At 44.3% G+C, this 24220-nt stretch overlaps 2 protein-coding genes across 10 annotated transcripts in view; one reads left to right on the top strand and one right to left on the bottom strand.

Annotated features, from left to right (window-relative positions):
• Positions 1–5737: 5737 nt before the first annotated feature.
• rnf170 (ring finger protein 170) lies at positions 5738–18310 on the bottom strand. 5 transcript variants are annotated; one of them, XM_017717390.2, is made up of 7 exons: positions 18158–18310; positions 14378–14538; positions 11298–11373; positions 9443–9551; positions 7509–7582; positions 7218–7349; positions 5738–6303 (listed from the first exon to the last, which is right to left on the bottom strand). In XM_017717390.2, the coding sequence occupies exons 2-7, from the start codon at positions 14515–14517 to the stop codon at positions 6034–6036; spliced, it is 801 nt and encodes a 266-aa protein (XP_017572879.1). In that variant the 5' UTR covers positions 14518–14538; positions 18158–18310; the 3' UTR covers positions 5738–6033. The 5 variants fall into 5 exon arrangements, with proteins under 5 accessions (XP_017572879.1, XP_017572878.1, XP_017572881.1 ...); XM_017717389.2 differs by having other exon boundaries at positions 14378–14533; positions 18158–18290; XM_017717392.2 differs by having other exon boundaries at positions 14378–14541; positions 18158–18290.
• A 152-nt stretch (positions 18311–18462) lies between these two features.
• The window catches only part of hook3 (hook microtubule-tethering protein 3), a 59990-nt gene continuing 54232 nt past the window's right edge, over positions 18463–24220 (top strand). For 3 of the 5 annotated variants that reach the window (XM_037533664.1, XM_037533665.1, XM_037533666.1), the window contains exon 1: positions 18464–18905. In XM_037533664.1, the coding sequence (XP_037389561.1) occupies positions 18843–18905 (63 nt within the window). In that variant the 5' untranslated portion in view covers positions 18464–18842. Of the gene's footprint in view, positions 18906–24220 lie in introns of all 5 variants that reach the window. The other 2 variants (XM_037533662.1, XM_037533663.1) reach the window with 1 other exon arrangement.

A 24220-nucleotide genomic window follows, 5' to 3' on the forward strand; every position in this document is an offset into this window, starting at 1 on the left:
ACGCAAAGCAGTCGTGAGGGAACGCAAAGCAGTCGTGAGGGAACGCAAAGCATCGGCGAGGGAACGCAAAGCATCGGCGAGGGAACGCAAAGCAGTCGTGAGGGAACGCAAAGCATCGGCGAGGGAACACAAAGCAGTGGTGAGGGAACGCAAAGCATCAGCGAGGGAACGCAAAGCAGTGGTGAGGGAACGCAAAGCATCGGCGAGGGAACGCAAAGCAGTCGTGAGGGAACGCAAAGCATCGGCGAGGGAACGCAAAGCATCGGCGAGGGAACGCAAAGCATCGGCGAGGGAACACAAAGCATCAGCGAGGGAACGCAAAGCAGTGGTGAGGGAACGCAAAGCATCGGCGAGGGAACGCAAAGCAGTCGTGAGGGAACGCAAAGCATCGGCGAGGGAACGCAAAGCAGTCGTGAGGGAACGCAAAGCAGTCGTGAGGGAACGCAAAGCATCGGCGAGGGAACGCAAAGCATCGGCGAGGGAACGCAAAGCAGTCGTGAGGGAACGCAAAGCATCGGCGAGGGAACACAAAGCAGTGGTGAGGGAACGCAAAGCATCGGCGAGGGAACGCAAAGCAGTCGTGAGGGAACGCAAAGCAGTCGTGAGGGAACGCAAAGCATCGGCGAGGGAACGCAAAGCATCGGCGAGGGAACGCAAAGCAGTCGTGAGGGAACGCAAAGCATCGGCGAGGGAACACAAAGCAGTGGTGAGGGAACGCAAAGCATCAGCGAGGGAACGCAAAGCAGTGGTGAGGGAACGCAAAGCATCGGCGAGGGAACGCAAAGCATCGGCGAGGGAACACAAAGCATCAGCGAGGGAACGCAAAGCAGTGGTGAGGGAACGCAAAGCATCGGCGAGGGAACGCAAAGCAGTCGTGAGGGAACGCAAAGCATCGGCGAGGGAACGCAAAGCAGTCGTGAGGGAACGCAAAGCAGTCGTGAGGGAACACAAAGCATCGGCGAGGGAACGCAAAGCATCGGCGAGGGAACGCAAAGCAGTCGTGAGGGAACGCAAAGCATCGGCGAGGGAACACAAAGCAGTGGTGAGGGAACGCAAAGCATCGGCGAGGGAACGCAAAGCATCGGCGAGGGAACGCAAAGCAGTGGTGAGGGAACACAAAGCATCGGCGAGGGAACGCAAAGCATCGGCGAGGGAACGCAAAGCATCGGCGAGGTAACGCAAAGCAGTCGTGAGGGAACGCAAAGCATCGGCGAGGGAACGCAAAGCAGTCGTGAGGGAACGCAAAGCATCGGCGAGGGAACGCAAAGCAGTCGTGAGGGAACGCAAAGCATCGGCGAGGGAACACAAAGCAGTGGTGAGGGAACGCAAAGCAGTCGTGAGGGAACGCAAAGCATCAGCGAGGGAACACAAAGCAGTGGTGAGGGAACGCAAAGCATCGGCGAGGGAACGCAAAGCATCGGCGAGGGAACGCAAAGCATCGGCGAGGGAACGCAAAGCATCGGCGAGGGAACGCAACACATTCGTAAGGGAATGTAACGTCACTGACTTTTCTTTAATTAACCACGGACCCTTAGAATCCATAGAATACAAATAGTTCACTAGCACATATAAAAGCAGTAAAACGCTAGCAAGCTGTACCTTTGCAGCAGTTAGCGGTTAGCGAAAACTGCACACTGAAGACTTCTGAAGCCGAGCTTCTGTAATCACTGTTACGCCCAGAGTCGGAACTCCAGGCCTAAGCAGGTTTTCCTTTATGAGAAAAATGTATGACGGGTTTAAATTTCATGAACCCAGTAAACCAAAAGAATCCAAACCTGATCGATTTTGTCTTACAGTTATAAAATGATTTCGCAGTTGAAAAAAGAATAATGCTACATTCCTGCGAGAGCAGAGCTGCGCAATATGACGATATCCATCATTATTGTGATTATAAGTTTTTCTGAGCATGTCATGGACATCATCAGCAGCTCAAAACACCTCCCAACTACCTGTTTGATTAAAAAGACAACATAATTGGTCTTTTTTACTGGATTAAATTTGAAATATCACTAATAAAAATGTCATTCTTGCTAGTCAACAATTTACATAAAGTCTTGATACCAAGAATAACATTTCAACTAGTAAAAATACATTACACAGCTAATTTTTTATTTATGAAATTTTGATTTTTGCTAGTAATAAATTTTCACCTGTAAAAATGTAATGAAAATACAATTTTACTAGTTCTAATATAATAAATATTTTCTAATAAAAATGTAGATCTTTCACTAGTGAAAAAATTATTTTGATAAAGAATTCAATTCTTTCTAGTAAAAACTAAATTCTTGTTATCAAGAATTAAATTTTTACTAGCAAAGATTTAATTCTTGATATCAACAATTGAATTTCTACATGTGAAATTTTAAATTTTACTAGTAAAAAATGTTTTATTAGTAAAAATGTTTTCCTATTAAAATGAATGGGGAAATGAATTATCACTAGTAAAAATTCCATTTTTGATATAAATAACTCAAACTTTACTAGTAAGAATTCAATTTTTACAAAAATTTTAATTAAAAATACATTTTTAATTTACAAATTCAGTGATTGATATCTACAATTGTTAAATTTGTACTAGGAAAAATGTCATTCTTGATATCAGACATTACATTTCTACATACAATTCAGTTCTTATTAGAAATAATAAAATTTTCACGTGTGACTTCCATATTTCAAGGAAAAAGGATTCAAAGCTGAAACAGCTTAACGGTCACAATATTACATTTTGCTATCTATAAACAAGCTAAAGCTACTGCAGAAGGACAGTAAGTCTGCTACTAAACTCTAACACTATTAAACACCAGCAAGTTAAACTGAAACTTATCTACCACAATTTATAAACCTGCATGGGTAAATATGACACCAATTCAATGTGCAGCTGTGTTAGTTTGCATGTAGCAATACTCATTTTTCTAGTACTGACCTCCTAATTCAGAGTATCCCGTTCATTTTTGGAGAAAAGAAACATAAAACAGCAAAAAGTTTGGAAGAATTTTGTTTAAAATAAGGCCAAATATTGCAATTTTTAAAAACACATTTTCCCCATTAATAAAAACTACTACATTCTAATATGGGCATAACAGTAACTACAGAAAGATGTCATGTCATCATGTTATTCATGAATCTGTTAATTATGAATGAAGTGGGACAGACATTGAATTATGAAGCTTGCAAAAATAAATAAACAATTTACAAGACAAACACAAATAAAGCTCTTACATTTCGTTTGTGCAAACACTTCGCTGATAGAGAAATTAGTGTGAAGACATTACTTTGCACACGAGAGGAGTAAGTCTGGCTGCATTCACGCTTCCCCGTGGGGAAAAAACACCCTGTAAACATTTTACATCCAATCCAACGATGTGCAATTTCGACATTATCGATGGAACAACGGGCCTTCACAGACGCGAGGCTTCAGCCAGTGCCCAAAAACACGGCCTTCCCCGCTTTAAATTGCTCTACGGCCTAAAAAAAGTGTCTTCGCGTTACGACTCACAGCTGTTCGCGGCTCTGGAAGATTGTACGGTTATTTATTTATTTATTTATTTACCTTAAGCCCTAAAAACGAGACTTTAATTCTTCATGCTCTTGTTTTGGTTCCCCTCTAACGCGGATCATGTGCAGTCTTCTGAGCGCCATCGCTTCCTTTGACTGGCTCGTTTTCCGCGGCGCATCGTGCGATGGCAGGATGGCTTCAGAACCCGCGGCACTCTGCCTACACGTTCTTCCACCTTCTTCACAGACGCTCGGCTTAGCGCTCCAACTAAACACCGCAGATAAGATTACCATCTTCCAGACTTCCAGAGAAGCGCCTGCTGACGAGCTAAAGCGGTCCCACTTTATATTAAATGTCTAATAACTGTGTAGTTACACGTGAACAACATATGCAACAACAACGTAAACACTGTTACAGACGGATTACGGAAGTGCATCTTACTGACAACAGTCCACCAACCAAACATATCCAGCCAGCAGCGTCCTGTGACCACTGATGAAGGACTAGAGGACGACCAACACAAACTGTGCAGCAGCAGACGAGCTGTCGTCTCTGACCTTACATCTACAAGGTGGACCGACGAGGTAGGAGTGTCTAACAGAGTGGACAGTGAGTGGACGCAGTGTTTAAAAACTCCACCAGCACTGCTGTGTCTGATCCACTCGCACCAGCGCAACACACACTAACACAGCCAAACAGTACCTGCTCTGTGAGGGCCCATGGGGGTCCTGACCACTAAACGAACAGGGTAAAGGGGGCTAACAACGCATGCAGAGAAACAGATGAACTGCAGTCTGTAACCATGTGAACAACATATGTAACAATAATGTAATTACTAATGATTTACTCTCTGTTGCAGATACATTAAAGCTGCACAGCCTATGTAATTATACACATGTATGAACGACAGTTGTTATAGGTACAACGTAATGGTAGAATGGTAATTAATATGATGTGATTAGATTACCTTGTTACAACACAGTTATTGCACAGTAATTATTTAAAACAAACATAATACGTTAAATAAAAGACGTCTGATCTGTAGTGTATCAAAAAGAATAATTACATGAGGCAAAACTGAAGTTGTACACATGTAATTACACAGGCTGTATGTCTGTAATGCATCTGTAACAGTGACTAAATCATTGGTAGTTACATATGTTATTGATATGTAATTACAGTTATTAGAGACAGTTAATATAAAGCAGGACGGCTAAAGTGTTTTATCCTTTGAGATCCAGAAATAAACAGCTCAACGTAAAAGCTCAGCCGTTTAAAGGAAAACTCCGCCACTGTTCCACCCAATCTCTAAAAGCCGCGGCTGCACTGACCTGTCGATGACCTGTCGATCGCCACGGACAATACTTTCGTCAAGTTTTGCTGTGCTTGCAAAACTGAAAACTGAAATCCTGCTGATGCGAAAACTCACTCATAGTAGAAGCTACCGGGCAGCTGCTCGATGACATGAATGAAATATATGACTATATGATGTGAATCTGAAATGAACAAACTTACAGTTCGAAATGAAGGTTCTGTTCATCAAGGTTATATAAACGTTCCCTCAAAGGTCCAACGGTGGCTTTAACGTCTGATTGTGGAGCTTAAATCAGTTCCTCCAGGTGAAAAGTTGGTATTTGTTCCTTTTCATAACCGAATGTTTTAAAACAGAGCAGTAGAGTAAAAGCCTGGAGGCGAGGCGAGGAGGCGGGGTGTGTGGAGTCAGTCCAGCTTAGAACAGATCATTTCAGTGGATTATGGTTCAGTTAGGTTCCCTGACTGAAGGCACTGAGGTGGAGCCTTGAGGGTCCCACCCCAGTGACAAGAGGGGAACTGACCCAGAGACAGTTTCGGACCTTTACTTCTAAGAATACCAACAACTGAATTTCTACGTGTGAAAATGAATTTTGTTCACTAGTATAAATGTCACGTACTACTAAATATGTTTACCCATCAAAATGAATGGGCATCGTCATGAATTATCACCAGTAAAACTTGAATTTTCGCATGTAGAAATTCAATTTCTGACACCAAGAATTCCGTTTTTACTAGTAAGAATTACATTTTCACACAAATCGAATTCCTGAACAGACGTGCAGAGAACCTCTTACCAGAACAAGCACTGTTTGAACACCAGTGCAAGAACCAAAAAGCAGCTGTGGTTACTTTCACGTTCCTGAAGGTTTTCTAGCATTGATGGCGACCAAGTAGTGTTGGTGAAAAATCCGCATTGCTGGTAACAAATTACTGCAAAAACTCTTTATTTTGGAAATCTAGCCTATAGAGCCCCGGAGGGGACGGCGGTCAGCAATCTGTGGTAATCAACCGCATGATACGGATGCAAGAGATTAGGTTGAATAATGCTATGACGCTCCTTTAACTTAAAGAGAGGTGACATAGTAGAACACACTCAAGACCGAGCAACACACACACAATCCCCTGATAAAAACCATGACCCTCGCAGAACCTCCTTTAACTGAATCTATACTGTCTTGGAACTGAAAACAAGAACGTAGAACGCAGTACAGCTCAGCTGAGGCTCAGCCTGCCAGTCTCTGCGTCACCACCTCCCTGTACATGATGGAGATGTAGATGAAGAGGAGGAGGATGACGAAGAAGTCGTCCATGAAGCCCAGCAGTCCGAAGAGAGCCTCGGGGATGAAGTCTAGTGGGGAGGCCAGGTAGGTGAGCGCCCCCACCAGGCACAGCAGGATACGGATGCGGAACATCCAGAACAAACCCCCGACGGAAAACATCTCCCTGAAGGCGTGACGCAGGAGAGTGGGGACGTCCCGCAAGCGGTCCAGGAGCTGTGGGACAGATACGTGTTAATACAAATCATTGTCTGGGTTTACATGCACAGATTTTTGCCAATCGGATCAAACACAGTCCGATTCTAGATGAAGACTGACGTGTTTACTCTCACCCTACTTAATGATCTAATGGAAAATCTCAGTTTACATGCTCACTACAAGAAATCAGATCCAAAATGATGCACATGCGTAGAGAACCACTTAGCGTAGATGTCACCATGGCAACCAGCATCATGTGAGGTCCAGTCAGAGTGAGATGAGCAGCAGTGAGCAGTGATTGTGTTTTTAACTGCTTTAAAATGACGTCAGACTCAGGAAAACGTCCTTCACACGTCCTTATTAAAGAAGGCCGAGAGGAAGACGTCGTGCTCTGAGACGCATAAGCTGGACGTCCGTCCCACCGCCGTCTTTTAAAGATCAGAGCGTGAACTTCGTCTCCTCTGCAGACCAGTTTCTGCTCCGCCGTGTTGAACGGTATAAACTCTCACTGTGACGCGACGCTCATGCAGAACGGAGTTAAACTTTCCGATAGGGAATGTAATCGGATACAGACGTTTATTATACAGGATATTATTCTTCTAATTAATGGATTATTTACAGGATTACCCACCTCGATCAGTCGAATAGAAACTGTATTCTGAGTGGCCTCAATCGGACTCGACTATTCCGACTGAGGTGTTTACATGGACGGATTTTTTTTCCAATTGAGCTATTAGTCTGATTATCAGTGGATTATTAGGCTGGTTCTATTCTTAAAATAAATAAATAAATACAATTTTCAACCACTACACCTTGTAACTCAATTCCAAGGGGCTACACTCAAAAACAAGGGGTAAAAATAAGACATGGGATTGGGCCTTAATGCCTTTGACCCCTTTGAAGATCTCTGGTGTCGACTCATGCTGACTCACAGATCTGGGCTGTCCCGAAAATCTGCGGTTGTAGTCGTTAATGTCGGAGAGAATGAGCCCCGGGTCCAGCTGCCCGTCCTGCGTCTGAGCGCTCTGTCCTGTATCTTGGAAAAGCGGGAACAGCAGGGTCACCTGACAGGAGCACAAAAAGACCGGTTAAACCGGGACACTGAGAACAATGGCCTGTTTTAGGTTATCTAACGTCTTATCTGAGATTAGCCACAACGTTAAGCCCTTTTAGTAAGTATTTGGTAAGCACTGGGCATTTGTGAGTGAAATTATTCTTCTTACCATTTGTCTACAGATGGGACAGTTTATGGCCCCGAGCCAAGTGCCGTAGCGCCAGTATGCAATAATACAAGAACCTGTGGAACACAGACGGCTGGATTGAGACCAGCATGAGAATTCTAACAATTATCAACGACTAACCAGTGAATTTAAAGTTATTCCAGCCTTATATTAATATTTATGCTCTGTCATCATGTAAAAAAGTCATTCAGAGCGGTCTGATGTGGAGTTCTCTGCTCTAGATGAGCCAGAATGCTCCTCAGTGGTGTCGACAGGAACAGTTAATGCCTCTAAAAGCTACATGACAGAAAGCCAGAAGATGTACTTGTTCAATCAGTTGAAGGTGGAGACGTATATGCAGGGAATAAGGCAAAATAGTGCCTTATTCTAATTATTATTCTAATCATTTTCTAATGTGTCACTATTTTACCATCAACATTACATACATACACTCAGAAGACACGTGCAGGTTGACTGGTCAGTTCGGATAGTGAATAAAACCGCTGTATTTGTGTTGTAGACACTGCAAACCCTGGTTCCCGTCACCAGCACTGTTAAGAAACCTTAGTTTCTCTATAAAGAACCATTTCACAACCTTCAAATTATGCAGAAAATTAAAGATTCCCTGTTAAAGTGAGGGAGTCGCACTGCACTGTCCATTTTTCTCATTTTCTTTGTGCATAATTTGGTCTTTTGCATTGTGCTAAAATTTCATAATGGATGGACCAACAGAAATAGTTTTACAAAGTGATTTGGAATTATTTGGGAAATAAAAAATCTCCTTACTTTAAACCTTTTTTTTCCTCCTCCTCCTAAAGTTAGGATTCTGGAAACACGAGGTTTTGTTCCAACAGCACAGAAAAACTAGCATCATATATCCAGTTTTATGGTATTTTTTTTGTTTAACCATTCTCCCCAATTTAAAAATGCCAGACCTTTATACTGTCCTAACATTTAGTGCTGAAAGATTAATCGTTTTTATATCAAAATTTAAGAAAGTACAATTTTCTAATCGCTGCAATTAAAAAAAGGTCATAGCCTAGATTATGTAAAATGTTGTCTTAACCCTCTATTGCATGGTGTTGCCATATGGCAACAACTACTGTATTTCATCCATCCCATCCATCCATTTTCCAAGCCGCTTCTCCGTCAGGGTCGCGGGGGGGTGCTGGAGCCTATCCCTGCAGTCTTCGGGCGAATGCAGTAAAAATCTGGTGTTTTGCTATTTAATTGTGGAAAAAGGGTCTTTTACTTTGAAGGGCCAATTGACACCACATGACCAGGAAATCTCATTATAATGTTATTATTTCCATACACTCTAAATGCCAATTGAAATTGTGCTAATTTTTAAACATTTGGTCACACATTTCAGTAAATATAAGTAGGATTTGTTTGGTCTTGTTTTCAATAAAAGAAATGTTTTGATTTTATGGTGCTTTTATTATTTTATGGTGCTTTCCATGACTGTAGTTTCTACTACAATCTAACCTCCTTTAAACAAATGTATATATTTTTCTATTTCTATTATTTAAGCAATTTTAAATAATAAAGATATATCAAAACTTTGTCACATATAAGTAATAATTCATGCAATAGAGGGTTAAGTTTAGTTTTTTATAGTTGGTTTAGTCCCTGTAGAGTTAGACCAATCAGAGGCAGCCAAACCCCCATGTGTTGTGACATCACAACCACAACTTACTGGCTGTCTGGTGCGCTATTTTCGGGGGTCAAGCCAGAAAAGGTCGAACCACAATTTACAGAAAATAATCGCAATATTAGTCCGAAAAATCGCAAATAGATATTTTCCCCAAAATGTTCAGCCCTATTAACATTTCTTAACAAATGACCAGTGAAAATTTTGAAAAGCAAACTTTGAGAACTTTCTTGCGTTTCTTATGACAGCAAATGAAAAGCCTCCAATAACGACGCTGGATTACCGCAGAACAGATGGCCGCAGTTAGTCTCCACTGGCAGGACAGCCTGCTGCAGACACACTGGACAGGACATGTCTGAGTAGTACTGATGCCTCGGCTCGGATGACGCCTCCTGAGAGAGGGACAATACGCTATTACTGAACTGGAAGCGGAGCAAGTCACAGGTCAGGTTAGCGACATAGAAGGAGTTGCCAGATTATTCACTACACTGCACCGGATATCTGCTCAACAGTGGTACTGTGGTGGATGCTTGCCATTCAAAAATACAACCAATGCTACACCTGCTCTAAACTTGCCTCCTGAACTCCTACACCAGTGCCAGAGTACCAGAGCATCCAGAAGGAAGTGTCGAATTGCAGTGCCATTCTGAAGGACCATGAAGGTTAACAGGAACAATCAATGATTCAAATTTAGACCGATATGGGTGATATTTCTCAGTGTGGTGTCGGGCCGCCACGTTTCTCCAAGGTAACATGCCAGACGTCTCGGTGATGGTGATAATCCATCCCAGGCAGCCTGAATATTCTCACGCAGTTCCTGCAGATTTTGCGGTGGGGTGGAGAGTTCATAGCGCACATGGCTGCGGCACAGTATCTGCGTCATCAAGGCAGCTCTTGAGAGGGCAGCAATCTGTGGTTGAACGTTGTCCTGCTGGAATAGCGCACCGGAGTGTGTAATCAGAAAAGGTAGGGCTACTGATTACAGGACCTTATTAACACAACGTTGGGCTGTCAAAGTGCCTGTAATGAAGACCAAAGGTGATCTGACATCATACGAAATTGCACCCCCACACTGTGACACCTGGCTTTCTGGATGTGTGATGCATGACAACAAGCCGTTCATCGCGGCACTGACCATGACACCTCCACACATGGATTCGCTGGCTGTCTTAAGGCTTGGATGCAGCTGCTCGGCCATGGAAACCCATTCCATGAAGCTCTCTACGCTGTTCTTGAGCTGATCTGAAGGCCACATGAAGTTTGGAGGTCTGTAGTGATGGACTCTGCAGAAAGTCGGTGACCTCTGCGCACTATGCCCCTCAGCATCCGCTGACCGCTCTGTCATTTTACATGGCCGACCACTTCGTGGCTGAGCTGCTGTCGTTCCCAATCGCTTCCACTTTGTTATAATCCCACTGACAGTGGACTGTGGAATATTTAGTAGTGAGGAAATTTCACGACTGGATTTGCTGCACAGGTGGCGTCCGATCACGGCACCACGCTGGAATTCACTGAGCTCCTGAGAGCGACCCATTCTTTCACTAATGTCTGTAGAAGCAGTCTGCAGGCCTAGGGGCTCGGCTTTATACACCTGTGGCCACGGAAGAGACTGGAACACCTGAATTCAGTGATTTGGATGGGGGAGTGAAGACTTTTGGCAGTATAGTGTGTATATTATATATATACACACACACACACACACACACACACACACATATATATATATATATATATAGATACACACACACCGATCAGCCATAACATTACTCCATGTTTCTGTTCAGCTCCACTTACTCTATTGCTTCACTCTGTAGTTCTACAGTTACAGACTGTTTATGATCTCGCATCCTGATCCTTACCTGCCCTGGAGCAGGTTAGGTGTGCAGTATAAGTTGCCATGGCAATGTTGTCCAATAAAAAGTGATCCACTGTCATGCTGCAGACTGAACTAAGCTTAAAGTTTACTGGCTAAGCCATAATCCTGCTCCGTGAGGCCGGCTCCTGGAAAATAACACTGGAAACAGCCTGAATCCTGATAGTATCAGGCAAATCTTGATAAGAAAGGAATGAAGGTTGGTCTGTGAGGAATCCATGCAGTAGATGTTCCACATGAGGAAAGCAGAATGTTTGTCACTGACCTGCTCTGTCTGAAGTTGCTGTCGAACAGCTTGTACGTGCTCCTGATTCTCCGGGTGGATTCGCTGCTGCTCATTTCTGACAGAGAGAAAAAACCTAGGCTTGTAACAAGACACACACCTTTATGTTGGATTTTTTGATATTTTATGTTTCATCCAAGCTCTAATTCTATACACTACTGGGTCAGACAAATAAAGCTTTAAATGGGTGCAGTGCAGCCCTCTAATTATGATGGATGAAACGTGCCAAAATAATACATAAATAAGTAAAATAGATAAAAATGGAAATATATAAATAAAGGACTTGCAGAAAACTAAAAATAAAAAATTACAAAAATTAAAAGTTGTAAAAAAAAAAAGGAATTAAAAACTAATAAGCTAATGATTGACACAAAATCAAACATGACTAAATAAATGTGAGAAATGAAACCGTAACTAAGAGAATTAATAAATAACAAAGTTAGAAATGTTTCAAAAGTGTCAAATCCGCTCCCCAGTCCATTCAGTCCACATACTGAATTATGACCTTTTCTGGTGTGTAAATCCACACAAAGGTTATCAACCAACCTCAAAGAGGTAAACATACAATCAATATTGGGCCAATTAAATCAAAATATAGTGTTCCCTCGAAAGATACGCTTCCACCAAGTGAGGTTTAGGTTCATTAATGTGATTTGCTACATCAGTCTGAACAGATCAGCTCCTAAACTGACTCGCAAAAGAACAGAGGTAAACAATCACGACTGCCAACGAACGCCAGTCGCTCCCGGAAGATCAGCTTTATCTTCACCAGCATCACAGGAGCCAGCATGAAGCTTCACTGACTGACAGCTGGGCTCATCATCCAGAACGTGATCGAGCCGTAAAAAGGACCCGGTCACTTCTTTGGTTCATGTGTTTGGATTCAGGTAAACTTTGCTTTCAGACTTGTTCATTGATGCTGCAGCCCCATCGTAATCTCTTCAAACACAGACGGGTTTGGATGAGTCGCTTCTCATTCTTGTACAGAAATATCACCAAATGTTTATGAGGTCTGAACAGTGCAAAACTATGATGAATGTCAAGTTGGATTGATCTAAAAGCTGATCTGGCTGTTCAGACTGAGTCGCACTGATGAAGATCAGATACACATCGGATTTCAGTGCCACATATGAAAGTGTCTGAAATCAGAATTGAAAACATCTGATTCAGTGCGTTTATCTGTTCACACTGACACACATCTGTGGCACATATGAAGAAAACAGACTAGAGTTTGGTGGGAAGCTGCCTGACCAGACTAGAGTTTGGTGGGAAACTGCCGGACCAGACTAGAGTTTGGCGGGAAGCTGCCTGACCAGACTAGAGTTTGGCGGGAAGCTGCCTGACCAGACTAGAGTTTGGCGGGAAACTGCCGGACCAGACTAGAGTTTGGCGGGAAGCTGCCGGACCAGACTAGAGTTTGGCGGGAAACTGCCGGACCAGACTAGAGTTTGGCGGGAAACTGCCGGACCAGACTAGAGTTTGGCGGGAAACTGCCGGACCAGACTAGAGTTTGGCGGGAAACTGCCTGACCAGACTAGAGTTTGGCGGGAAACTGCCGGACCAGACTAGAGTTTGGCGGGAAGCTGCCTGACCAGACTAGAGTTTGGCGGGAAACTGCCTGACCAGACTAGAGTTTGGCGGGAAACTGCCTGACCAGACTAGAGTTTGGCGGGAAACTGCCTGACCAGACTAGAGTTTGGCGGGAAGCTGCCTGACCAGACTAGAGTTTGGCGGGAAGCTGCCTGACCAGACTAGAGTTTGGCGGGAAACTGCCTGACCAGACTAGAGTTTGGCGGGAAACTGCCGGACCAGACTAGAGTTTGGCGGGAAACTGCCGGACCAGACTAGAGTTTGGTGGGAAACTGCCTGAAATCTGATTATATATGTGCATATATATATATATATATATATATATATATATATATATATATATATATATATATATATATATATATATATATATCGGTGCTCACGGAAGAAAACCTTGTATCTCCATTTTTGTCATCTTTTACTCTTTACATTGTTTGTAAATTTTGTGATGAGTGGTCTAAAAGAAATTACCTAAAATGACATGGAGAAAATTCTGGTTTTATTGACATTGAAAGTGAAGTATGTTTTTTCCTTCTCCTGTACAGTTACTATTTTGGAGATACAAGGTTTTCTTCCGACAGCAGTGACACATATATATATATATATATATATATATACACACACACACACACACACACACACACACATATATATATATATATATATGGCAATGTATGTGTGCATATGTATAATTAAGGGTTGTGCATACACTTCAAAATATATGTACATACATGTAAGTGTCAAATATTGGAAACATGTGCTTAATACGTCAAATAGATAATATCTTGAGTTATAATTGTTAGTATATTTAGTATTATTTTAAATATCACATTATTTAAATGTTTCAGTGACCAATATTTCATGTTTTAATGATTTTACAGCGTTTTATACTAACTTTCACTTCGTCAGTGCAATGAGAAAGTGGAAGAAACAAAGAAGAGGCATGTCTAAATGTTCTGCCTTAAAAAGTTTGACCAAATTTTAACACATCGTTGTTGTCAGAACAAAATCTCGTACCTCCAAAAACGGTAACTTTACAGGAGAAGGAGAAAAACCTACTCATCTTTTAATGAAAGTCAATGGAACCAGATTTTTTTCCAAGCAATTCTGGGCCGCTTATTTTAGTCCGTTCATCAAGAAATTTAGAAACAATGTAAAGAGTAACGTGTTTTTTTTTCCAAATTATGTCAAAAACTGGAGATACAAGTTCTTTTTTTCTGACAACAGCAATATTTCATAAATGCTGAGCTATTTACATTCATATTCACACGGATACAGTCTTACGCACAAATTTGGAGAACCGAAAACCTTTTGTTATATAACAGATTAATAAAGATGTTTGGAAGAGACCGAGAGCCACATCAGGCCAACGTTTATTCTTCTGTCCTGAAATCATTTTCCCCGCTCCCCAAACCGCACCCTAAATAGGACAAGCAGACAGATGAGTGAAAGTAGGGCAACATGCGGTTCACCTGCAGAGCAGTGTGGCCAGTCCACCCAGAAACGTCACACTAAGGATGACCACAACTAGGACTTGGTTGCTGACGCCTTCGATAAGAGAGTCCTCATCTTGGATCAAATGACGTGCGTCCAAACATTCGTTGTTTTCCATTCCACCTTTACATAGCCTGCACTTCTCAATACCACAAAGAGATGAAGGATGAAATATTAAATGATTGCAATGCAGATATTAATGCAGACACAAGCTAACAGCTCACAAGAAGGTTGTAAGACGGCTCTTAAAAGAACATCTCGTATTTAAACGGGAATGACAATGAAGAATTTCTTTACAGTGGTGACGACGGGAAGCGCGAGTTCCCAGTAAGCTGCATTAAGCCAAAAGTCGAGGATTGTGTGTAGTAGTGTTCCTTAGCTATTCTCCTATTGGACCGGCTTTTTTGGCTCTGAGTAATCCAACCCAAGGCCCAGTCCCATTTCTTCTTTTTACCCCTGTCCATTGTTTTCGAGTGCCACCATAAACCCTTGGAGCTGAGCTACAGGGCAGTGGTTGAGATCTTCCCTCTGAAATGAGGCCCTCAAATAAACAGAGCATCACTTCATTAACAGCTACTAGCGCCGCTCTGTAGGCGACCCTGCCCGTCTGCAGGGACAGCAGAGGAGGGGAAAGTTCAGCTCCTCACTGCTGGGCTTTAGTTACATTTAGGGCATCATATGCCTTCAAAGAGGGGGGCAATTATTTATTATCACCCCCCACTAATTCTTCAGTGATATGAAGCTGAGGTCAGATATTAAAGAGTTTTATTGTCACATGCACAGCAGAACAGGCCGCTACACTGTACAGTGAAATTCTTACTTTGCTGTTCCTCCGTTCACCAAATATAATCTCAATATAGTCTTAAGAGATTAGAAACAGAAATATAAGAATAACTCTAAAAACAGAGGTAAAAGATAAAAGTAAAAATGTACAGTATGTGCAGAAAGCCGAAGTCGGATATTCTCCAGATCCTTCTTTGAATTTTCCTGTTCCACCTTAAATGGAGCAGCAGCTACATTCTGGTGCTTCAGGCTTGTTATGAAAAAATTACCAAAATCCACTGAAACGACACTAAACTAAGATAAAACAGTGGTTATCGTCATTTTTTAACAGAGAAAATTCTCACGTTTGAGGGTTTCTCTGGTCTCTTGTGCTCCGTCTCGCTGGTTTTTCTGTTTTTCCTCATATCTCTCTGGTTGGAGTCTCTGAAAAACCTCCGTTTGGAGGATCATGTAGCCCCAACACTTCACCCCACCCCTCTATCTCAACAGCAATCAGGACACCCCACCCCTAGACCTGAACTCGCAAAACAGAGGGGTGGGGCTAAGGGGTAGGGGCCCGGGGTGAAATGGGACTGGGCCCAAGTGTTCACATGTTCACAATTTAAATATACATTTTATTTGTTTGATTCAAAATTTAATATTATTATTACATATTAATATTCAGAAAGATTAAGACACCCCTGTTAGTCCCACAAGGGGGAAATTTAATCTCATTTACATTTACGGCGTTTGGCTGACGCTCTTATCCAGAGCGACTTACAATTGGATCATTTTACACAGGGAGGCCAAGGTGGTGTTAGGAGTCTTGCCCAAGGACTCTTATTGGTATAGTGTGGGGTGCTTGTCCTGGTGGGGGATTGAACCCCAGTCTACAGCGTAGAAGGCAGAGGTGTTAACCACACACTCTCCACACAGTGAAACACCACATACACACCAGTGAAGGCACACACACTAAGGGCAGTGAGTGCACTTGCCCGGAGCGCTGGGCAGCCCTATCCACAGCCCCAGGGGAGCAGTTGGGGGTTAGGTGCCTTGCTCAAGGGCACTTCAGTGATGTACTGTCAGCTCCTGGTGTGGTAGTCATGGTGACCCCTGGCTCCTACCAGCGCCACTGTAAATACATCTGAGTCTGTAAGTTTCTCTACAGTGAACCATTTCACACCAAACCCCTCTCAGTTGCTCTGTCAACATGTCAGGGAGTAGATTAGGCATACAATTAGGAAAACTGGTGGACTTTCTTCTTTACCTTATCCAGCTAAACTGAGAAATGCCCTATGAGGAAACCCCCCGGTTCCTAACACCACCACTGTAAACGAACGAAATCTTGGTAAATACACTCACTGGCCACTTTATTAGGTACAGTAAAAGTAATGCTAGTAAAGGGTTGGACCCCCTTTTGCCTTCAGAACTGCTTTAATTCTCCGTGGCAGACTTTCAACAAGGTGTTGGAAATGTTCCTCAGAGATTCTGGTTGGTTATTTGAGTTCCTGCTGCCTTTCTATCATCTGGAACCAGTCTGCCCATTCTCCTCTGACCTCTCACATCAACAAGGCAGACCACGCCACGGTCATTTTCCCTTAAATCCCCTTTCTTCCCCGTTCTGATGCTCGGTCTGCACTTCAGCAAGTTGTCTTGACCACCTCTACACGCCTATAATGTACTGAGCTGCAGCCGTGTGATTGGCTGATTAGCTGTTTGTGTTTACAAGCAACTGAATAAACCTAATAAAGTGGCGGGTGAGTGTGTGTTTCTCTACACTGAACTGTTTCATCAGACCAGTCTGAATGACTTGGTTTACATCTCAATGAATGAATTACACAGCGCTTTAAACCCACACACAAACCTGATATATGGCAATGTATGCATATACATTATATCATAAAGGGTCGTGCATTTACACCAATCAGGCCTCCTTGTTTTGACGCTTATTGTCCAGTTTATCAGCTCCACTTACTGTATAGCTGGACTCAGACTGTAGTCCATCTGTTTCTCTGATACTCTGTTACCCTGTTCTTCAGTGGTCAGGACCCCCATGGACCCTCACAGAGCAGGTACTATTTGGGTGGAGGATCATTCTCAGCACTGCAGTAACACTGACGTGGTGGTGGTGTGTTAGTGTGTGTTGTGCTGGTCTGAGTGGATCAGACACAGCAGTGCTGCTGGAGTTTTTAAACACCTCAGTGTCGCTGCTGGACTGAGAATAGTCCACCAGCCAAAAATATCCAGTCAACAGCGTCCTGTGACCACTGATGAAGGACTAGAGGATGACCAACACAAACTGTGCAGCAGCAGATGAGCTGTCGTCTCTGACTTTACATCTACAAGGTAGGAGTGTCTAATAGAGTGGACAGTGAGTGGACACAGATCCACTCGTATCAGCACAGCACAACACACACTAACACACCACCACCACGTCAGTGTTACTGCAGTGCTGAGAATGACCCACCACCCAAATAGTACCTGCTCTGTGAGGGTCCATGGGGGTCCTGACCACTGAAGAACAGGGTAACAGAGTATCAGAGAAACAGATGGACTACAGTCTGTAACTGTAGAACTACAGAGTGACCCTATATAGTATATATCATAATGTTATGCCTATACATGTACAAGTTAGGCAGTCTCGTATTAATTACGCCAGCTCACAACAACAACAACAACAACAACAACGACATCGATTTCTACTACTACGAACAACAAAAACACGGCTAACAGCTGGAATAATGATCGGTCATCAGCCGCAAAATGACAACATCTATCAAGCAGCGAGGCTGAAACTGGCTGTCCACTCGAATGTTCCGTTCCACCTTAAACAGCGCAGCAGTAACATTGTGGAGACTCAGTTCTCCGACCGTAACTGCCGCACCATTTAAGGTGGAACGGAACATTCGCGCAGTAAGCCCGCGAGCACAAAGAGCACATATCCCATACAGCGTTTTATATATATATATATATATATTTACGAATGACAGACTTACATATTTTAATAACAGTCCGCTTCTCAAACACCATAAACTAAATTTAACACATTAAACGGCCATTTCTGCAGACCTCTCGTCTTTTCCGCATCCCTCGTCAGGCCCACCGGCTGACGACGCTCGCCGCGCTCGCCTGTTCGGTTTCACGTTTAAACAGACTCGAGCCAAACGTGCCGCCCTGTTATTTGTTTTAGATTTTTTTCTGTTGTTTTCTTTGTTTTGAAAGAGCCGCCAAGCGCTATAACACCGAGATTCTGACGTCTGAGCTCAGCCAGGCGCTTAGCTGGCTTTATTTTTGCAGGGTGGCAGTCTGAGGACCCCGGGGGAGGCTAACGTAGCTTAGCGTAGCGGCGCCGGTGGAGTGGCTGTGTGTGTCTCCGCGTATTTTGTTGATTTAAAACGAGAAATATTTCGTTTTATCGCGTTTTAATTCGACAGCGTTGGCTCGAAGGAGGACAGTGACGGGACCGGGAGGCGGTTAAAGCACCTTGTCGCTTGTTTTTTAGGGAGGCCGGCTGGTTTCCCGTCGCGGCTTGTTCGCCGAGCGGACCGTTGTTGTTGTGTTGTCGGGGGGACTCGCCGGGACTCGCCGGGCTCGTCTGCGGCTGAAGCGTCCGATCGAAGCCACATCTGAACCGAGAACAAGCCGGACACGCAGCGCCGTGGACTAATCCTGCGAGCTGAGATGAGTAACGTTGTCCTGGAATCGGTGGACCGAGTGGAGCTCTGTGAGAGTCTCTTAACCTGGGTGAGAACATCTGCTAACCCCACTGAGGTCCATACCTGGTGTAGCTCCTGCCCTGCTGCTCTGGGCTGTTTTGACCGGCCTCAGAGCTTTTAAACCCGTTTTGCCCCCTTTTTCCACCAGTTGTAACGCCTTTCCACTCCATTAGAGCTTTCTACCCGCTTTAACATCTATGTCAGGCTGTTTTCTCTGTTCACTCTTGATAGGGAGGTTCTGTTCAAGGGTTCTTTAGTCGAGGCAGCGGTTCTGTTTACAGCCCTGAGCTGTATGTAGAATCTCTTCATGCTGAAATGATTAACCTAGAAGTTGGCATATGAAGTAGCTGTTCAGGTTTATGGAGAATGTGCTTTATATCTATGGAAATGGTTCCATATAGCACCAAAAAGGGTTCTACTGTTGTATAATAGACGGGGCAGTCGTGGGCTGGAGGTTAGGGAGCCGGCCCGGTGTCCTTGAGCAAGACGCCTAACCCCCAAACTGCTCCCCGGGTGCTGCGGATAGGGCTGCCCACCACCCCGGGCAAGTGTGCTCACTGCCCCTAGTGTGTGTGTGTGCTCACTAGTGTGTGTGTGGTGTTTCACGTCACGGAGGTGAAAGGTTCTATAGAGCCAAGTCCTGAAGTCCTGTTTCGCCGTGTAAAGAACCGTTAAAGCATGTAAATCATGTAAATGGGTCTTTTGAGTGTTCACGGTGCTATTTAGAACCGTTGTCCTCCCTAAAGAACCCACGTTTTTTTTAACCACTATGTACAGTTTTGCCCTTTTAAAGTGCCGTTTTTTAGTGTTTTGGGCAGCGTTGGTCCTTTTTTGTCCTGTGTGAAAGTGGATTCATACTTAGCGAGTTTGTCTTCGCTTGTTTATGTTTTTTGCCTGCTTTTGGGTTTGTTTATCTCTTTTTGAGACTGTTTGTTTACTTTAATTGATCTAAAGCTTTTTGTCCTTTTCCAGCTCTTTTTGGTTTGTTTTAGGTCTGTTTTGCCTCCTTTAGGGCCTGTTTTAGAGCCTCCTGCATAGCCCTTTCTCTGCTTTGTGGTGTCTTTGAGTGGTGACTGACTTGATTCTCTGACACAGAGAGGAACTGAGTGGGTTGCCTAAACCGCCCGCAGCCTGACGTGTAGGCTGCTAAAACCCGTCTTTAAAGCAACAGTAAAAATGGCTGTACTAAGCATTCCAGCGCGAAAGACGGCAGCTCGGCTGTCTCGTACATCTGGCCAGCTGTTGCAATGGAAAACCATGAACCAGGGGATGACTGAGGCTGCTGTTTCTTTCATCTTCCCTCTGTTCTCTACTAGTTTCTCTACTGGCCTTAAAGACGTCTCTGATTTTGATTGTGAAACTCGGCTGATGAAGAAATCTCCTCAGTTCACTGTCCAGTTGATCAGCTCCACTTACTGTATAGCTGCACTCTGTAGTTCTACAGTTACAGACTGTAGTCCATCTGTTTCTCTGATACTCTGTTACCCTGTTCTTCAGTGGTCAGGACCCCCATGGACCCTCACAGAGCAGGTACTGTTTGGGTGGTGGATCATTCTCAGGATGCGAGATCATAAACAGCTCTTGTTTGCTGGTGCGAGTGGATCAGACTCAGCAGTGCTGCTGGAGTTTTTAAACACTGTGTCCACTCACTGTCCACTCTATTAGACACTCCTACCTCGTCGGTCCACCTTGTAGATGTAAAGTCAGAGACGACAGCTCATCTGCTGCTGCACGGTTTGTGCTGGTCATCCTCTAGTCCTTCATCAGTGGTCACAGGACGCTGTTGGCTGGATATGTTTGGTTGGTGGGCTGTTCTCAGTCCAGCAGCGACACTGATGTGTTTAGAAACTCCAGCAGTTTGACTGGGATCAGGAGTTCAGGGGGTCTGTATGAGGGTCTCAGAGTATTGTATCGACTCTGTCGAGGAACGCTTTTCTCTTCCCAAGTATTTTAGCCGTCTTTCACCTCTAGTTACGTTCGTGCGGAGCAGCCAAGACAGAAATTCTCTCTCAAATGTGGCGGCCACAACAAAATAAATCACGTGACTGAAACACGAGGATATATCAGTCTCAAAGGCACAGTAACAAATCCAGCCTGCCGCCTTCTCTCAGACACATCGGACAGATGCCCGTCACAGGTTCACTGGTCTCCTACCATCAACACTCATGTATAGCTTGGTTTTAGCTGTGTTTCTGCTCTGAAGGGTCTCCCTAAGGTTCTCCTCCAGGTCATGTGGTGTGACTGTTTGTACTTGATGCGCAGAAACCTGAGTCTACCAGCTGGCAACGTGTAGTTACGTCATCGCAGCCAGGTTGAGTACTGAGGGAGAGGGGGAGAGACGGCACTACATGCTTGCTGAAGGCACATAGCTTAGCCAGAGGGTTGCGAAACGCTGTAGTGTTGCCAGGGGGCCAAATGAACGGATCTGGACTTGTGCGGTCCTGTTACTGCAGCCGAAATCTCCCCTGACGACAGGACGAAGCTGAAATTACACTCCCATTCGTGTTTCGACAGGGATTAACATGTGGCGTGACGAGAAATCGTTAGCTTTCTTTTTTTAAAATTGACTTTCCCCTCAATTTAGTCGTGTCCAGTTCCACCCCACTAGTTACGCCGATCATACGATACCATAGACATACATGCCTAGATGCCGTGTTGGGTCCAGCCATGTTGGGGAGGTCAGCATCTCTGCTGGACTGCATTCAGTGCCTTTACAGAGCGGCAGTTTGAGAAAGATACTGTCCACAATTCCACTGTTTCAGGAATATCGCTCTCAGAAAGTGGGATAGGATTATATAACGGAGGGAACGCAGTGATCCGCGCTCATGTCTGTGTGGTGTTTATGTGTAGATGTGGTCGTGTGGTTGGTGAAGCTCAGAGAACCTGCTGCTGTGGTTGTTTTTCCTCTGGTTTTATATTAAGCTTATTTCATTGAATGGTCTATTCAGGGGGTCTTAACTTGATGTAGTAGTTACTGATTTACAGTGATGGTTAAAGCTTTGTAGCTGGGTAAGTTACAGCGTTCCTTAATCCGTGTAGATGTTCATCATAGATCAGCGTCAGCACCTTCTTACACGGAGCTGAGGTCAGATTCTTATTCACCAGATTCTGGTTTGAATTTTCCCGTTCCACCTTAAATGGAGCGGCTTCAGGCACCAGAACGTTCCTGCTGCACCGTTTAAGGTGGAACGGGAAAACCGGAACAGGAAGCTGGCGAATAGGAAGCCGACTTCAGCTCCGTCCTTCTTCCTGTGTTTGGGGTTTATTTCATGTTGGTGTGTATAAATATTAGAAGAGATTCACTCATTGATGGATTTGCTGATGTGAGTGAGTTTGTGTTTTTACTGGCGCTGAACTCGGTTTTTAACATCAGGTGCAGACTGAATACTTTCCTGCTGGTCCTGCTGGACGGCTAATTATCACCATCAGTCATTACAGTAATAAAAGCCGCCGAGAGCCGTCCGTGCAGCCCAGATTAGTCTGAGTCTGAGGATTAGAACTAAACAGATGTGGTGTAAATGGGTGGAGTAATGAGGAAGCTGTGGCTGATTTAATCCTGAGTCTCATCGTCTCTCAGTACAAGTGAATCTGTTCACGAGAGGATCTTGACCTCTCCAACACGGTGGACGGTCAGACGTATCACCTCAGGTAGAGAACGACAGACGACGTGGCGTCTAGGAATGTGTATGATACCACCAGTGCTAAGAGAGTCCTCCTAGTCCTGTGAAGAACCACCGCATCTTCGAGCTGCCGCTCACGCAAAGTCATTGGACAGCCAAACAGAGCAGAGGTGGCTAAATGAGGGCGACAGATAATAAGGAGAGGAGAAGCAGAAGTGTTGGACTAAACTCCGTCCTCCGTTTACTCCAGAGAGTGAGCGAGTGGCAGGATGAAAAACAGGTGTCCTGCACTGCCGGTGTTGCAGGTAAGCAGGGCGCTGTGAGCCTGCGGAGGAATACAAGCCTGAACACATTATAGCGTCAGCAGACTGATGACACACTGCTGCTGCTGTCATTACGGGGAGTGTCAGCAGAGCTGGTTCATGAGAAGCCTGGCCACTTCTTATTTCCCCCGTTATATAAAAAAAAACAGGACTGCTAAACAGCAGAGGGCGCCTGCGAGCGAGTCCTCAGTGAATGGGAGTGAATGGAGATCAACGGCTAAAACAAGAAGTTAAGATTAAGATTAAGTGACCCTTATTAGTCCCACACCGGGGGATTGTTTAACCCGTCCGTGAAGTGAAACACCACCTACACTCTAGTGAACACACACACTAGGGGGCAGTGAGAACACTTGCCCGGAGCGGTGGGCAGCCCAATCCACAGCGCCTGGGGAGCAGTTGGGAGTTAGGTGTCTTGCTCAAGGACACGTCAGTCATGTGCTGTCGGCTCTGGGGATCGTACCGGCGACCTTCCGGTCACGAGGCTGGTTCCCTGACCTCCAGCCCTCAAAATAGAAACTAAAATATTATCTAATCACTGAACCAGAACTTTCCTTTAAGTTTACATAGAAGAAGAAAGAAATCTCACCTGGATGTTTTGTTTATTCTACAGCAAACGGGGTTTGGGCAGCAAGAGGCGGGTTTTAGCGCCAGAGAGTGCTGATTGGTTGGTGAGCGGAGCAGCTCATTGGCTGTTCGTGCTCAGAGGCGTCATGAACCTACATGAGGCACCGTTTTTAAACTTTTTAAAAGAGTTTAAAAGCTCTTAAAAATATAAGAGCAGGGGATAAACTGTTTTATGCTGGTCAGTGTTCTGGAAATTATTGCCTTCTTTTACATTAAAAGTGTTTCAGCCTTTAAAAACTATGATTTTGCTCAAAGGCTCCATATTAACCTATTCATTTCTGGCTCACTCAGGAGCGCCCCCTAGTGTTGGAGAAACTCGGAAGACATTAGTTCTCCTCTCCAAGTTCTCCGCTTTAACCAACGGTAGCCCACAGAACTCAATCACGGCAGAACTTCCTCTTCTTCTTCTCCTCTCAGAGCAAGGCCCTCTGCAGAGGTAATCTGGAGAGAACGCATGGATGAAGTGCACAGCAGGACGCTATTGTAAGGCATTATGGGTAACGATGCTCCTGCTGGGCGATATATCATCGACATGCAGCCTTGGGTTCAGTTTTAAAGGTGGAATAGATTATAAAGACTGGGCGTCTCTCACTGTCCGGCTGGGTTTTGTTGATTTTTTTTTTCGTGACTGAAATATTTTGGCTTACACACTAAACCATTAGGGATCACACACTGCAGGACTTTAAAGCTGCTGCTGAACTGAAAAGAACTCGCTGAACTCTCGTGAACTCGCTCAGACTCGCGCAGACTCTCGCATTCTCCTGTTACTAGGAGAC

Source organism: Pygocentrus nattereri, chromosome 23 (genome assembly GCF_015220715.1).
Source record: "Pygocentrus nattereri isolate fPygNat1 chromosome 23, fPygNat1.pri, whole genome shotgun sequence".
Classification (NCBI taxonomy): Eukaryota; Metazoa; Chordata; class Actinopteri; order Characiformes; family Serrasalmidae; genus Pygocentrus; species Pygocentrus nattereri.

Bases quoted from the DNA above. Each gene is read 5' to 3' on its own strand.
- rnf170 (XM_017717389.2), bottom strand. The intron at 11,374-14,377 runs GTGAACCGCATG...TCTCTCTGTCAG, and splicing joins CTGGCCACACTGCTCTGCAG to AAATGAGCAGCAGCGAATCC. The intron at 6,304-7,217 runs GTGAGTCAGCAT...TCTGTCCCACAG, and splicing joins TTTCGGGACAGCCCAGATCT to CTCCTGGACCGCTTGCGGGA.